Source organism: Rhodotorula toruloides, assembly GCF_000320785.1.
Source record: "Rhodotorula toruloides NP11 unplaced genomic scaffold Scaffold15, whole genome shotgun sequence".
Classification (NCBI taxonomy): domain Eukaryota; kingdom Fungi; phylum Basidiomycota; class Microbotryomycetes; order Sporidiobolales; family Sporidiobolaceae; genus Rhodotorula; species Rhodotorula toruloides.
The window spans coordinates 132,906-146,851 of NW_015622975.1; the positions used below are offsets into that span (position 1 = coordinate 132,906).

At 61.0% G+C, this 13,946-nt stretch overlaps 6 protein-coding genes across 6 annotated transcripts; 3 read left to right on the forward strand and 3 right to left on the reverse strand.

The window, feature by feature from the left end:
- Positions 1-349: 349 nt before the first annotated feature.
- Positions 350-3,551, forward strand: RHTO_01796 (ATP-binding cassette, sub-family F, member 3; the record flags this gene model as incomplete). The annotated part of the gene is made up of 13 exons (XM_016415475.1): positions 350-406; positions 507-800; positions 912-1,142; positions 1,203-1,261; positions 1,323-1,764; positions 1,825-1,922; positions 1,980-2,254; positions 2,348-2,609; positions 2,671-2,744; positions 2,812-2,936; positions 3,078-3,292; positions 3,372-3,430; positions 3,490-3,551. 13 exons carry the CDS (start codon positions 350-352, stop codon positions 3,549-3,551), a joined length of 2,253 nt encoding a protein of 750 aa, XP_016272449.1.
- Positions 3,552-3,787: 236 nt separating this feature from the next.
- RHTO_01797 (uncharacterized protein) lies at positions 3,788-5,345 on the reverse strand (the record flags this gene model as incomplete). Its single annotated transcript, XM_016415476.1, has 8 exons — positions 3,788-4,013; positions 4,077-4,120; positions 4,175-4,213; positions 4,279-4,539; positions 4,594-4,645; positions 4,765-4,886; positions 4,949-5,161; positions 5,259-5,345. The coding sequence occupies 8 exons, from the start codon at positions 5,343-5,345 to the stop codon at positions 3,788-3,790; spliced, it is 1,044 nt and encodes a 347-aa protein (XP_016272450.1).
- A 738-nt stretch (positions 5,346-6,083) lies between these two features.
- On the reverse strand, positions 6,084-7,670 carry RHTO_01798 (uncharacterized protein; the record flags this gene model as incomplete). Its single annotated transcript, XM_016415477.1, has 9 exons — positions 6,084-6,244; positions 6,310-6,320; positions 6,372-6,415; positions 6,470-6,508; positions 6,574-6,834; positions 6,891-6,964; positions 7,020-7,030; positions 7,096-7,217; positions 7,275-7,670. 9 exons carry the CDS (start codon positions 7,668-7,670, stop codon positions 6,084-6,086), a joined length of 1,119 nt encoding a protein of 372 aa, XP_016272451.1.
- Positions 7,671-8,245: 575 nt separating this feature from the next.
- RHTO_01799 (RRM/R3H domain containing protein) lies at positions 8,246-11,146 on the reverse strand (the record flags this gene model as incomplete). The annotated part of the gene is made up of 6 exons (XM_016415478.1): positions 8,246-9,061; positions 9,145-9,386; positions 9,485-10,130; positions 10,191-10,260; positions 10,353-10,804; positions 10,952-11,146. 6 exons carry the CDS (start codon positions 11,144-11,146, stop codon positions 8,246-8,248), a joined length of 2,421 nt encoding a protein of 806 aa, XP_016272452.1.
- Positions 11,147-11,609: 463 nt separating this feature from the next.
- On the forward strand, positions 11,610-12,502 carry RHTO_01800 (cytochrome c oxidase assembly protein COX16; the record flags this gene model as incomplete). The annotated part of the gene is made up of 3 exons (XM_016415479.1): positions 11,610-11,641; positions 11,942-12,152; positions 12,386-12,502. 3 exons carry the CDS (start codon positions 11,610-11,612, stop codon positions 12,500-12,502), a joined length of 360 nt encoding a protein of 119 aa, XP_016272453.1.
- Positions 12,503-12,975: 473 nt separating this feature from the next.
- Positions 12,976-13,937, forward strand: RHTO_01801 (uncharacterized protein; the record flags this gene model as incomplete). Its single annotated transcript, XM_016415480.1, has 5 exons — positions 12,976-13,030; positions 13,110-13,442; positions 13,506-13,540; positions 13,604-13,621; positions 13,686-13,937. 5 exons carry the CDS (start codon positions 12,976-12,978, stop codon positions 13,935-13,937), a joined length of 693 nt encoding a protein of 230 aa, XP_016272454.1.
- Positions 13,938-13,946: the final 9 nt, after the last annotated feature.

Here is a 13,946-nt window from a genome sequence, read left to right on the forward strand (position 1 = left end):
GGGATGCGCTGCCTCATGCAGTGGCTTTGCACGCTCTATCATCACCCGTGGCGACAAAGCAGCACCTGCAGCACCGGCGAGGGTGGGTGTCGAGAGGCGAGGATCAAGAGAGAGAACCGGCGGCGACGGCGGACAGCGTTGGAAACGGGACATTCTGGGCCGCCAAACACGATGCACAGCTCTCGCAGTAGCAATGAGGCAGTCCAGCTGAGCGATGTGAACCGTCGAAGACGAACCTCGCATCTTCATCAGCTCGAGCGGGTTGACCGCGACCACAACGCTCGCTATCTCGTTTGGCTGCCTGATCTGCTACTAGGAGCTCTAGAGACTGCTACGAAGGCCGCACAGCATGGCCACCCAGCTCATCCAGCGCGCGCTGCCCAACCTCGACTTTCCGGTCCTCTCGGTGCGTTTGTCTTGAGACGATGACTGGCGGGCGTGAGCGGCGCGGCCAAGGGTTCGGAAGGGCCACTCAAAGCATTGCTGACCCGCCCTGCCGCTCACAGTACATCAACTCGCTCTTCACCACCTCGTCCGCCGAATCCGACCCGGACGACGACCCCGTCAGCTCGTTCATCCGCCCGCTCCTCGAGTCCGAGTCAGCCAACCCCATCTCGCAAGACGAGATCGACCGGATCTGCACCGAATGCGCCAACTTGTGGCAGCAGCTCGGAGGCGGGAAGGGCAAGGAGGCGGCGGGCAGGGAGCCGGCCAAGCTCGAGGTCGCGCTCGACATGAAGCGGCAGGAGATGAAGAGTAAGCGGCAGACGGTTACGCAGGTCGTCGACATCGCGTCGGTGGTGAGTGATCGGTTTCTTGCTGTGTCGGAACGTCTGTGCTTCAGACGGCGTCGTGGCTATACGCTCTACTTTTTGAATGAAGAGAATGCTCACAACAGTCAACTCGTGCAGGTCAAGGCGCGCGAGTCGCAGGTCAACATGAAGGCGCTCGAAAAGGCGGAAGCCAAGCTGAAGGCGAAGCTCGAGAAGCGCAACGCCCGCTCGCTGTACGAGGGCTCGAAGCTCATGCAGGCGCAACAGAGCAAGAAGAGCTACGAGGAGCTCTTCTTGGAGGTGAACCCGCTTCAAGCTGTCGGGTCGGGCAAGGGCAAGAGCAAGGACATCCACATCGAGGGCATCGACGTGAGTACCGCTTCCACTCATTCCGAATGCCCCGCTAACAGATTCGCGTTGCGGCGCCAGCTCAACTTCGGCTCGAACCGTATCCTTTCTGGCGCGACACTCACTCTCCCCTATGGTCGGTACGTCCCGAGTCTCGTTGTGCTCACAAACGCCTCCAATCTGACAGTCACCACCACGCAGCCGCGCGGGTCTCATCGGTCGCAACGGTATTGGAAAGTCAACCCTCTTGCGCGCCATGGCTCTCCGAGAAGTCGCTATTCCTCAGCACATCTCGATCCTCTACGTCCAGCAAGAAGTCGTCGGCGACGATACTCCCGCCCTCGAATCCGTCTTGCAGGCCGACGTGCACCGAACGCGCCTTATGGCTGAGGAGAAGGAGCTCAACGAGCAGATCACGCAGCATGAGAAGGAGGCGGAGGAATTGGCGGCTGCTGCGAGCGGCGCGAGCGATGAGGAGCGCGAGAAGCAGCACGCCGAGTTGCGGAAACTCGAGCGGAAGAAGGACGATGCGATGGCGAGGATTGGCGAGGTGCAGAAGTTGTTGATCGAGATCGACGCCGACTCGGGTCCGTCGAGGGCTGCAGAGTTGCTGGCGGGTCTCGGTTTCTCGAAGGCGGATCAGGTGCGTGCGAAAGTCTCGGTTTGAAGGTCGGCCGATGTTGACCTCAACTCGTTCCTGCAGGACATGCCGACGAAGGCGTTCTCCGGTGGTTGGCGCATGCGTCTCTCGCTCGCTCGCGCGCTCTTCTGCAAGCCCGACTTGCTTCTTCTCGACGAGCCGTGCGTGCCGTCTTTGCCGTGACACTGCCAAGCGACGACTGACCCTTTTCCTCGCAGGTCGAACAACTTGGACCTCAACGCCCTCGCCTGGCTCGAAGACTACCTTCAGACCTGGCCGTCCACGCTCCTCGTCGTCTCGCACGACCGATCCTTCCTCAACGCCGTCGCGACCGACATCATCCACCAGCACAACGAACGCCTCGACTACTACAAGGGCAATTTCGCCCAATTCTACGCGACCAAGAGCGAGCGTGCGAAGCAGCAGCGGAGGGAGTACGAGAGTCAACTGCAGTACCGGCAACACTTGCAGGCGTTCATCGACCGGTGGCGATGTGAGTTCCGCCCGCTTTGCCCTTTTCCCCTACAGCGACTTTGCCTGTCCGCTTTGACTCAGATGCGTGCTGACGATCTCTCGCGACGCGCAGACAACGCCAATCGGGCGGCGCAGGCGCAGTCGAAGATCAAGATCCTCGAAAAGCTTCCCGAGCTTACGCCGCCCGAGGAAGACGACGTCGTGACGTTCAAGTTCCCGGAGACCGACAAGATCTCGCCGCCACTGCTGCAGCTTACGGATGTCGAGTTCGGCTACACGAAGGAGAAGATGCTGCTCAAGGGCGTCAACATGGATGTCGGCCTCGACTCGCGAATCGGTTTGATCGGTGCTAACGGCGCAGGAAAGTCGACCTTGTGCGTTCTGCGTTCTCTCCCATAGCATCGAGGAACGGCCCATTGACCTGCAGCGCAACAGGATCAAGCTGCTCATCGGGGAGCTTCAGCCCGTCCGAGGACAGCAGAGCCGCAACGGTCGCCTTCGCATCGCTTGTGCGTCCACGTCGTCTCCTCACCGTTCGAATCGGCTGTTTGACATTCGCTTGGCCCCGACTCGCAGACTTTGCTCAGCATCACATCGACTCGCTCGACCTGAACGTCAACTCGGTCGCGTACCTCCAGCGGCTCTTCCCCGGCTTGACGGAGCAGCAGTATCGCTCACATCTCGGAGCTTTCGGTATCACGGTACGTTTCGAGCTTGTATAGTCTCCTCGTTCTCCTTCGCATAGGCCGTTCCTCCATAGTCTCGCCTGGTCTCGCTCGCACACGCTCCCCTGTACCATCCGCGCTCGCACCCGCTCACCCTTACGATCTTCTCTCGCACAGGGCATGACCTCGCTCCAGCTCATCGGCACCCTTTCCGGAGGACAGAAGTCGCGCGTCGCCTTTGCCGTCCTGTCCATGTCGAAGCCGCACATCCTCCTCCTCGACGAGCCGACCAATCACCTCGACATCGAAGGTCTCGACGCGCTCATGGACGCGCTGAACGTGTGGAACGGCGGTGTGCTCGTCATTTCCCACGACAGCACGTTCATCCATACGTGCGTCTCCCGTTTCCCTCGCGAACCTGTCGCGGGGCCGAGCTAACGGTCCCGAGTTTCCTGCGCGTGTCTGTTGCAGCGTTTGCAAGGAATTGTGGGTGTGCGCCGACGGCACCGCTCAGAAATTCTACGGCGACGGTACACGCATTTTCTCCCTTCACCAGCGGTTCCCTACTGACCACGTCTTTGGTACACAGTCGACGCATACAAGTCGCTCATTGTGAGCGGGAACAAGACGATGCGGCCGACGCAGGTTTGACCGGGCGATTTTTCGTAGATACTCGCTCTTGCAACGCCTTCTCTCGTTCCTCTCGTCAATAGACTCGTAGTTCTACCTCGCTCGATCAAGCACTTGCTCTCCCACCCTCCTGCTCACGTTGCTTCGGCGGTTCCGCCTCGCTTGGGAAGGTCAACCGCTTCCTTCGCTCTGCGCTTATGTCTCGCGGCCGGCCTTAACGAGCGCAAGTGATACAAGAGAACTGCCACGCTGAAGAACTAGATGGGGTAGATGGCGCGCTGGCGGTGCGAGTAGTTGTGGAGGAGGGAAGTGCCGAGCGAGTTCGCGCTCGACTGAAGGAACTCGGGCATGTCAGGCCAGCGGTCGTAGCCTTCATTCCCTGTCTTGATGACTGCGCCCTGCTCGAAGGCCGCAAGGACTGCAAGTCGAGGCAGATCAGCTCGAGTCACAAGCGACAGCAACGAAGAAGTGGCGATCGACGAACTGTGAGAATGGCTTGGTCAGCATCCGACGTCAGCTGTGGGAGAGATGAGCAGGACAGCATACCGAAGAGTGCGCCTCGCGGAGAGAGCGCGGGCAGCCTGCGGGTCCTGCGGAACGGTCTTGCGTTAGGCATGCTCCTTGAGATCGAGAAGCTGGCTCACCCGTAGCTCTTGCGCAAGCGGCGAGTTCTCGAATGGTAACTGCGGTCAAGAGAAGCCAAAGTCAGTGAGGAAGGAAGACGGGATCGAGGGGAACTGAGACGCACGAGCGCTTGCTCACGTTCGCTCAACAGCCGGAGGCCGCAGTGGACAAAGAAGTCAATGGCCTCGCCGCGCTCAGCCTCCGCCAGGCAGTACCAGAGCGCGAGGTAGGCCTTGTCCGCATGCGCCGCAAACAGCCTCATCCACCAAGTTCTGCCCCACGCCTTGAACGCCTCGAGGTTGATACCTTCACGCTCGACGCCAGCGTGCACGCTTAGCAGTGCTTTTTCAACACTCCGCACAGAGAATTGAGTCAGGATCGGAACCTGTGCGAATGAAGTCAACGAAATGAACAACAGCTAGAGGACTGGCTCAGAAACGTGTTGTGACTGAGAGTAGTAAGGTACGAGCCTCGCCCGAGAGCTGAAACCCCTGCGTGTGAAAAAGCCGGTCAACGTGAGTTCTGCGAGTCTTCGCAAGGGGAATGCGACGACGGACTGTGACCAGATGTCAGCAATGAAGTCTTCATAGCAAAAACGAGTGCCACGCACCAGTTCTTCGCCTTCTTCACGGCATGTGCCTGGAGCCGAGCACTCAAGCCAAACTCATCTTCCTCGCTGCGAGTAGACCCCAGGTAGACTCCCAGGTCTACTGCGACCTTGCTGAATGGAGGCTGGGAAGTTCTGAGCATCAGTAGCAGTCACAGGGACTGGGTGGACTGCAGAAGCAGCGCACCAGCTCGCGCCGTGCATCGAATCGCCCTTCTTCGATCCTGCCTGCTAGACGTTCGAGGTATGCGACCACGTCTTCCTCCTGGCGAGGGCTCATGAGCCACCAGGTGCAGAAATTGTTGCGAAGAGAGGGATGGCTGGCAAAGGGCGGCTTGGAGACGTCGAGTCGCAAGTCGACATGGAAGAGGTGCTCGTTCCACCACGAGTCGATCCATCCCTGGAGGTGGAACAGCAGTCGGCCGATGCGTGCAGCACCCTCCCCATCACGACAGTTGGCAAAGTGCGCCGAGCGCGAGTAGGAGCGCAGCGAACACTTTCCTGAAACCAGCGACGAGGGCTGCGAGAGGGACTGCCTTATCCCATGGAATGGTGACTGTCCCCGATGGCGGGCGAGGGGCCATCGTGCAGGATGTCTGTATGTCGTCGCAGAGCAGCAAAGATAAGATGCGGTCTGAAGAAGAGCAACCGAGCAAGGTCCGTCGACAAGCGATTCGCGGTCGGCTTGTCCGCGGAGGCGGACTGTCCGTGGAGCGAGCGACTCAGCGGCAGGCGAGAGGTCTCGACTAAGTTATCAATGGAGGCGCACCCTAAGCGCAAGCTCTCGGCAAGCTCGAGGAGGCGTGAAAAGTCGAGAGCACCTGGTCACGCTCGCGCGCTACTTCCCTTGGGACGTCTCGCTGACTGGCCGCTGTGATTCCTCAGCCTCATGCTGCCGCTAGCATTCTTTCTCTTGAAGCTGCGAGTGTGCGCCGACGGCACCGCTCAGAAATTCTACGGCGACGGTACACGCATTTTCTCCCTTCACCAGCGGTTCCCTACTGACCACGTCTTTGGTACACAGTCGACGCATACAAGTCGCTCATTGTGAGCGGGAACAAGACGATGCGGCCGACGCAGGTTTGACCGGGCGATTTTTCGTAGATACTCGCTCTTGCAACGCCTTCTCTCGTTCCTCTCGTCAATAGACTCGTAGTTCTACCTCGCTCGATCAAGCACTTGCTCTCCCACCCTCCTGCTCACGTTGCTTCGGCGGTTCCGCCTCGCTTGGGAAGGTCAACCGCTTCCTTCGCTCTGCGCTTATGTCTCGCGGCCGGCCTTAACGAGCGCAAGTGATACAAGAGAACTGCCACGCTGAAGAACTAGATGGGGTAGATGGCGCGCTGGCGGTGCGAGTAGTTGTGGAGGAGGGAAGTGCCGAGCGAGTTCGCGCTCGACTGAAGGAACGCGGGCATGTCAGGCCAGCGGTCGTAGCCTTCGTTCCCTGTCTTGATGACGGCGCCCTGCTCGAAGGCCGCAAGGACTGCAAGGCGAGGCGGATCAGCTCAACTTCAAGCGAGAGGAAGGGAGAAGCGGCGATTGACGAACTGTGGGAACGGCTAGGTCAGCATCCGACGTCAGCTGTGGGAGAGATGAGCAGGACAGCATACCGAAGAGTGCGCCTCCCGGCGAGCGCGCGGGCAGCCTGCGGGTCCTGCGGAACGATCTAGCGTTAGGCATGCTCCTTGAGATCGAGAAGCTGGCTCACCCGTAGCTCTTGCGCAAGCGGCGAGTTCTCGAATGGTAACTGCGGTCAAGAGAAGCCAAAGTCAGTGAGGAAGGAAGACGGGATCGAGGGGAACTGAGACGCACGAGCGCTTGCTCACGTTCACTCGACAGCCGGAGGCCGCAGTGGACGAAGAAGTCGATGGCCTCGCCGCGCTGAGCCTCCGTCAGGCAGTACCAGAGCGCGAGGTAGGCCTTGTCTGCATGCGCCGCAAACAGCCTCATCCACCAAGTCCGGCCCCACGTCTCGAACGCCTCGAGATTGATACCTTCGCGCTTGACGCCGTTGTGCACACTCAGCAGTGCGTGATCAACAGTCTGCACCGAGAATTGAGTCAGGATCGGAACCTGTGCGGATCAAGTCAACGAAAAGAACGAAAGCAAGACGACTGGCTCAGACAAACTAGTTGGGGCGCAACGAAAGATTTGTTGTGACTGGGAGTAGTTTGGTAGGAGCCTCGCTCGAGAGCGTTCAACCCTAATCAGGTTTCGAGAAGCCTCAGCGAAAGATGAGGTGGACGACAGAAGGTAACTAGCGAACGTACTGCTTGGCGGTGTAACGTGAGCTTGTGCGTTTGCCTTCGGTTAAAGTATGGGAATCAGACGCACCAACTCTCCGCCTTCTGGACGGATGCGCGAGACAGACGCGGCGAGAGGCCGTAGGAATTACTTGCGGGACGTTCCTTCGGAGTGTAGAGCTCCAACTTGACGGCGATGTCGTCGAAAGAAGGCTGCACAACCGATGCCTTGTCAACAAAGATGCGGTCTTACGCGGGAAATGCACGCACGAGTTGTGCCTTGTTATCAAAGCGACCCTCACGGATCTTCTGCCCCAACCTCGTGAGGTAGTTGACTACTTCGCGCTGCTGCGGGCTCGTGAACAGCCACCAGGTCGCAAAATTGTTGAGGCGAGCGGGGTTGTCGGCAAAGGGTGGTTCATCCCTCTTGATGCGCAACTCGACGCGGAAGAGGTGGTCATTCCACCATGACCCGATCCAGGCCTGAAGGCGAAACAGCAGTCGGCCGATCCGTGCAGCACTCTCGCCATCACGACGGTCGGCAAAGTGCGCGGCGCGATCGCAGAGAGCGTTGTAGATCCCCTCGAACCCGGCGACGAGTTGGGTGAGAGGCACCTCGCGGTCCCGGGGAATGAAGATGACGCCGGTGGGCTGAGGATGCGGCATCGAGATATTGTCGTGGGACTCGAGAGACGGTAGCGTGCGTGAGAGGCGAGGGAAAGAGGTTGAGCAGGACGAGGAGGCACAAGCCGGTTGAATCTCGGCGGTCCGCGGACGTCCAATTGTGGCGAGGACTTGGCGAGGACGGCTCCGGGCGAGTCGAGACGGCCCATGGCGCCGAAGTGTTGAAGAACAGTGAGCAGGGCGAAGGCGGAAGAAGGCGAAGACGTCGTGAAGATGGCAGCGAACGCAAAGGTGCCGCACGACCATGCGCGAAGGACGGACGGAGCGATGAGCGAGGCGGAGAGATGCTCGGCAGGCGGTCGGAGGAAAGCTCGGAAGAAAGTGCGGAGGGAAGTGTGGCGAGGCCGGGCATGTCGAGGAGGCGAGCGAGTCCATCGAGGTCCAGAGTGGTCGCCGTCTCGTCGTTCCTCCGCCTGATGGTAAGCAGAGATTGCATAGACATGGGTATCAAGAAAGATATGCAAGGGGTGGCGTCTCGGTTCGTTCGTTCCCGCGTCCCCGTCCTGATCCGACGAGCGAGTAACCCAAGAAAGACCGCACAGAACGACATGACGTCCTCAGACTCGCCTCCTCCACTCGAGTCCGCCACCAACAGGTCCCGCCCCGCCGCCGCCGTTGAACAAGTCCCTCGCCTCGCGCTCCCTCGCCGGCGTACTCGGCGCGCTCGAGACGTCTGCGCCGTTGACGTGTGGCGCTGCGAAAAGCGACTGGACCGAGGGGATCTCGCGCGTCTTGCGCGGCGAAGGCGAGGTGAAGCTCGACGAGGGGTTCGAGCCGCCTGCGGCTGAGGCGCTTCCGGAGGAAGGGAACGACGAGATGGTCTTGTACGCCGACGATGACGAGGGAGACGTCAAGTCGTCTGCGAAGCGGTCGTCCGACTCGATGCCGCCGACGCGCAGGTTGGAATACGACCTCGTAATGCCTCCTCCGAGTCCAGGCTGCCCGAAAGCCGCGAGACTGGGCGTCGAGGCGCTGCTCGAGATGTAGCCCGTACCGTTCGCATATGCGGCGAGGTTGGCCGAGAGCGAGACGCTCGAAGGCATGGGAGGCGGGACTTCGGTCGAGTAAGGCGACGGCGAGCGAGAAGAGGAGGAAGAGGTGGGCGATTGGCGCGAGTGCGAGCCATGCGAGTTGGACGAGGGGAAGCGCAAATCCGGCATCGACTTTTTCCCGCGCAGACCGGCTGCGGTAGCGGTTGGCGAGAGGAGGGAGCCGGAGGACTGGCTCGAGGGCATGGCGAAGGAGGGCGTGTAGCCCGAGCCGGGCGCAGCGGAGGACGGCGTCGCGCTGCGCGGCAGTGAGCCGTTCGAGAGAACCGTGTCGCGAGAGGCGACTCGGCGGAGAGCGGCGGTCGAGACGGTCTGGCGGAGGGGCTGTGCAGGTCGCAGAGGGCTGCATCAGCACGACTTGCACGAGTGAAACGGACGCTGAGCAGTCGGAGAGTACGCGAACGCACCTTCTTTGTCTGTTCGACCGGTCCCGCCGTCCCCTTCTTCCAAACAACCACATACCTCGCTTCTCCCTCCTCTCCCAAGCTCTTGTGCTCGAGTCCCAGCTTCTTCGCGATGAGGTGCACGGTACGACGCTGGTGAGGCGAGAGCGAGCGCGAGAAACTGAGCTCGTCGCGGAACGAGTCGGAAGAGAAGAGGAGGATGCGCGAGTAGAGTTCGAGGGTTTGCGGGTCGTTCATGTTGAGCTCTGCCGCAGAGGAAGCGTCAGTCCAGCTGTTCGAACGGCACCCAGCGCAAGCGTTCGAGACGCAGGCACTGGAAACGCGAGTGAAGAACCGGACTCACCCTTCCCACCTTCCTCACTCCCACCCTCCGAGCTCTCCCTCTCCATCCTCAAGCTCACACTCGTTCCGACATCGCTCCCATCCGCACTAGTAGTCGGCGGACTCGAGCTGGAGTAGCTCAGCTCCGGCGGAGGAGGCGGGGGAACATACGAAGGCATGGGCGGGACAGGCGGGGCGGGGAGGAAGTCTCGGCGACCGAAGGTGCCGTGAGAGGAATACGCGCCATTGTGGATCTGTCGACCGTAGTCTTCCGAGTCGTGTTCGAGTCCGCCGGGTCCGCCCCATCCTCCGCCGTACCCGCCGGGCGCACTCGCTTCTCTCCTGTTCCACCCACTCGGCGGACCTTGCGCCCCTCCTCCACCAAAGAACGAACTCGGGTTCGCCCCAGCCGCAAGCAACTGCGCGCTCCTCATCCTCTTCAACGCCTTGGTCCTCTCGATCGCCTCCTTCTCCCCCGGCTTGAGGGCCTTCTTGAACTCGGCGCGCAACTTGCGTCCCATCACTTCGAGGCCGTCCATTGCTGCGCGGACGATAGACGCTTCGGAGGGGGTGCGGAAGTTGGCGAAGGCGAGGCCGCGGAAGGAGGTAGGGTCTTCGGCGGCGTAGTGGTAGTTGAAAGCGAAGGGGGCGGGGAGGGCGAGCGAGGCCTGCGTGGGGACGAGCGAGTCAGCGAGCGAGCGTTGGACGAAGGAGGCGCGGAAATGCACCATGATGGCGAGAAGCTGCTCGCGCGGACAGGCGAACGGAATCGACTTGATCACGATAGCCGTCTCGATGCTGTACAACCGCAAGAAGACCAAAAGATCAGCTCACGAGCATCTCGCGGAAAGCATCGTGACCGAGAGAACGCGTAAGATCGCGGAACGTACATCTCTTCCCCCCTCTCATCAAACACCTTCTCCCCCGCCCCCGCTCCAACAGGCGAAACCACCGACCCAGACCCTCCACTCCACGCTCTCTGCATCCCAGCTCCGACGCCCTGCGCCTGCTGCTGAACCTGCGCGAAACTCGGTCCGGGATACGGACTCATGCCCGTCGGGCTCTGCAAAAACTCGGGCGTGATCAAGTTTGCTGGGATGGGCGGAGCGACGAGTGAGTAATCCGAGTTCGAGTTGGGGTGGGTCGGGGAGGTGGAGGTCGAGTAGTAGGTTGTGTAGTCTGAGGAGGAGGAGGTGTGAGGAGGGAGGAAGGAGGAGGCGGTTTGGGTTGAGACGGGCGGCGGTGGAGGGAGGTAGGGGAGTGATGGGACGGGAGGGGGAGCGTAGGATGAAGAGGAGGGGTGCGAGGAGGAGGTCGGGACCGTGAAGCGTTGGGAGCGTTGCTGCGATCGGCAGAGAAGGGTGTCAGTTCTCCATCGGGCGCAACACCTGCCGTGGCATAAGAAGGACCGGAAGAGCATCGCATGCGACACTCCTCAAGCCCTTGTACGCCCTGGCAGCGCGCCGCAAACCCCCAAGACAGGACTCACCTTCCTCACCCCCGCCGCTCCTCCCGCTCCTGCTCCTGCGCCGGGTACGCCTAACCCTCCAAACGCCGGTATCCCCAGCCCCATCCCTTTCCCATCAGACGCGTCACCGAGCGCGAGGCGGTCAAAGCGGTCGTTCAACGAGGAGGAGGGGTTGGAGTGCGGAGAGGGAGCGGAGGGGGAGACGGGGGACGACATGGTGCCGCGTGGTGGATTGTCTGAGACCAGTAGTTGGGCGGAGCAGGCGGAGCAGGCGGAGCAGGGCGAGAGGGAGGGACAAGGGCTACGCGTCGAGGCGTGAAGGGTGGATCGGCGAGTGTAGCAACTGAACAAGCGAGCGTGAGTTTCGTAGAGAGTCGTGAGGAGTCGTTTCTCGTCAGTCGTGTACTCGTCAGAAGCGCTTCAGCCAGCCAGGTCGGCGGTTGTGAGGGAGCGAGGGTGAAGGGGACGAGAGAGGGGGTCGCTTGGAGTGAGCGAACATCGACTATCGCTAACTGGCAGGACAAACGCACTGCTAGACAGCCGCTACACGTTTGGACAAGCTTCAGCTGCTCGCCAGTCCAACAACGAGCGACGTACGACCTTTCCTCACCCTCCCCTCCCCGCTCATCTCCTCGACGCACTCCCGCTCTTCCCTCCCGCTGGACCGACTATCCGAACGATGTCCTCTTTCGGCTCGAAACGAGTGAACCCGTGAGTCTGGCGAGGATCCGCTTGATGTTCGGGCCGTTTGCGACGGGTTCTTCGAAAGTCGGGCGAGCAGGTTCGCTTCGGGGTGGTAGGCGGCTGGGTGGGCACTGAAGGACGTCGCTGTCCTATCGGAGTTTACGCGGGGAATTGGACGGAACCTGGTGCCAAACAGCCAGGCCTGCGGACTTCCACCTTCACGTCCTCCTCCTCGACTCGCTTTCCCTTCCATCGACCCCGACAAGCACGGCCTCTCCTTCCGGTTTCTCGCAGCCCACTGACACTCCCACTCTCCCTCTCCCGCAGCTCCAAATTCACCATCTCCCTCCGGCGGCACCCCTTCACCCACTTCGGCCTACCCTTCCTCTCACTCATCGTCCTCTCCTCCTTCGCACTCACGTCGTTCACGACCACACGATACGAGTTGAGGGACCAGAAGGTGCAGAGTGTGAGTAAGGAGGAGGAGTTGGGCATGAGGAAGGATCGGAGGAAGATTAATGCTAGGGATGAGTATTATGTGAGTGCCGGGGCTGTCCGTCGTCTCGGGGCTCCTTCTCGCGCAAGATTGACTGACAAAGTGACCTTTCTTTCGCTTTCTCAACGCCACCTATCCGCCTCACCTCGGCCCGCCTCATCACTTCACGCACCAACCTGTCCTCCTTCCTCTCCTCACCTTCTCCCTCCATCTCTGCTCCGCCTCCTCGTTGCTCGCCACCTTCTCCTTCTCCCTCCCCCGTCCCCGCCCCGCAGCGCATGCAAGCCCTCGACCAGCTCGGCGAATCCGACTCGTACGAGAACAAGCGCGTCGAGCGGCTGCCTGGCCAAGCGGAGTGGGGCGAGTTGCCTGTCGCACGGAAGGGACCTTAGCGTGTCTCTCTCGAGGGCAGGGGAGGGATGGCAGTGTGTTGTAGGATTAGCTGGAGAGGCAGGAGGGGGGAATGTAGCCATTCGTTTCTTTGCACGCCTCCTTGGCTCTCGTCTCGTCGCTTTGAGTTGCGCTCCGTTCAATCGTCTCGCCGTCCTCGCCGTAGAGAAGGAAATGGGTTCGCTCGCTCGCTCGTCCTCCCTGTTTTGGTTCGCCGCCGTTCCCGCGTGGATTGCACGCCGACGAATTCCGCATGGCTTTGCTCTCGTTCGCTCTCTCTCCTTGTCCTCCTTCGTACGGGCAGACGAACGTATAGCGTGCGTAATGTTACAACAGAGCAGACACTGGAGTACCCACGCTGACCCTCCCGCTTGTCGCGCGACACCCCTTCCCCCGCTCTCCCTTATCGCTCCCATCATCCAACACGCTCACCCTCTCTTCCCTGTCCCCTTGCGCCCTACCAGCACAGCAGACAATGCCTCACACCCTCCCTCCCGTCGACTACAACGCCATCGTCGACCCTGTCATCCGTTGCGTTCCCCTTCCCTTCCCTTCCCTTCCTCGCTGCCAAACCCATCCGCTGACGAGAAGTAACTTGTACGTAAACAGCGGCAGGCCACGGTAAGCCCGCCTATCACGCAGGCGACGACCTCCCCGCCCACCTCCCCGACTCGAAATCCCAAACTCCCTCTCACTCGCGCCCTGCGTCGCCCTCGCGCGCGAAAGACCCTTTCTTCCGCCGCGACGTTGACCAAACGACTTCTCAGCGCGAAGCGAGCTTGAGTCAGGTGAGGGCGGCGCAGGATGCGAGTTATGAGGCGGATTTGGAGAGGGCTTTGAGGAGGAGCAAGAGGGAGTATGAGAGCGAGAGGAAGAAGAGTGGCGAGAGGAGCGCGAGTAGGGGAAGGGGGTTGAGCAGGATTCGTGAGGCGATTAGGGACAGTGAGTGCGATCTCGCTCGTGGGTGGGATGAGGAAGCGAGGCCTGATGTTTGAGCGCACGCAGTCGTCAACGACCCCTTCTGGCACCGCCCGACCAAGGTCCGCCTTCCCTTCCCTTCTCCTCCGTCTGATTCTCACTGACCCTTGCTTTGCCACGGGCAGGACGAAGCCGAGCACCAAGTCCGTCCCGCCTCCTTTCCCCTTCGCTCTCCTCTCACGAAACTAACAGAGCGACCGCGCACAGGACGACTACATGAAGCGCATCATCATGGACGAGATCTCCGCCGCGCGCGCGTCGTCCACCGCCGCCGCTCACGACCGCGAAGCTCGCTCAAAGTCCCGCTCGCGCTTTGCGAGTCGGAACGCGAGTCGCGTCCGTGCGATTGATGAGGGCGTGGAAGAGGGGACGAAGGGCAGGGAGGAGGAAGGGAAGGGAGGGCTGGAGGGAGGGGAGGACGAGGCGAGGGGGTATGCGAAGATGCATGCGAGGGTGTGAGCGCGTGTC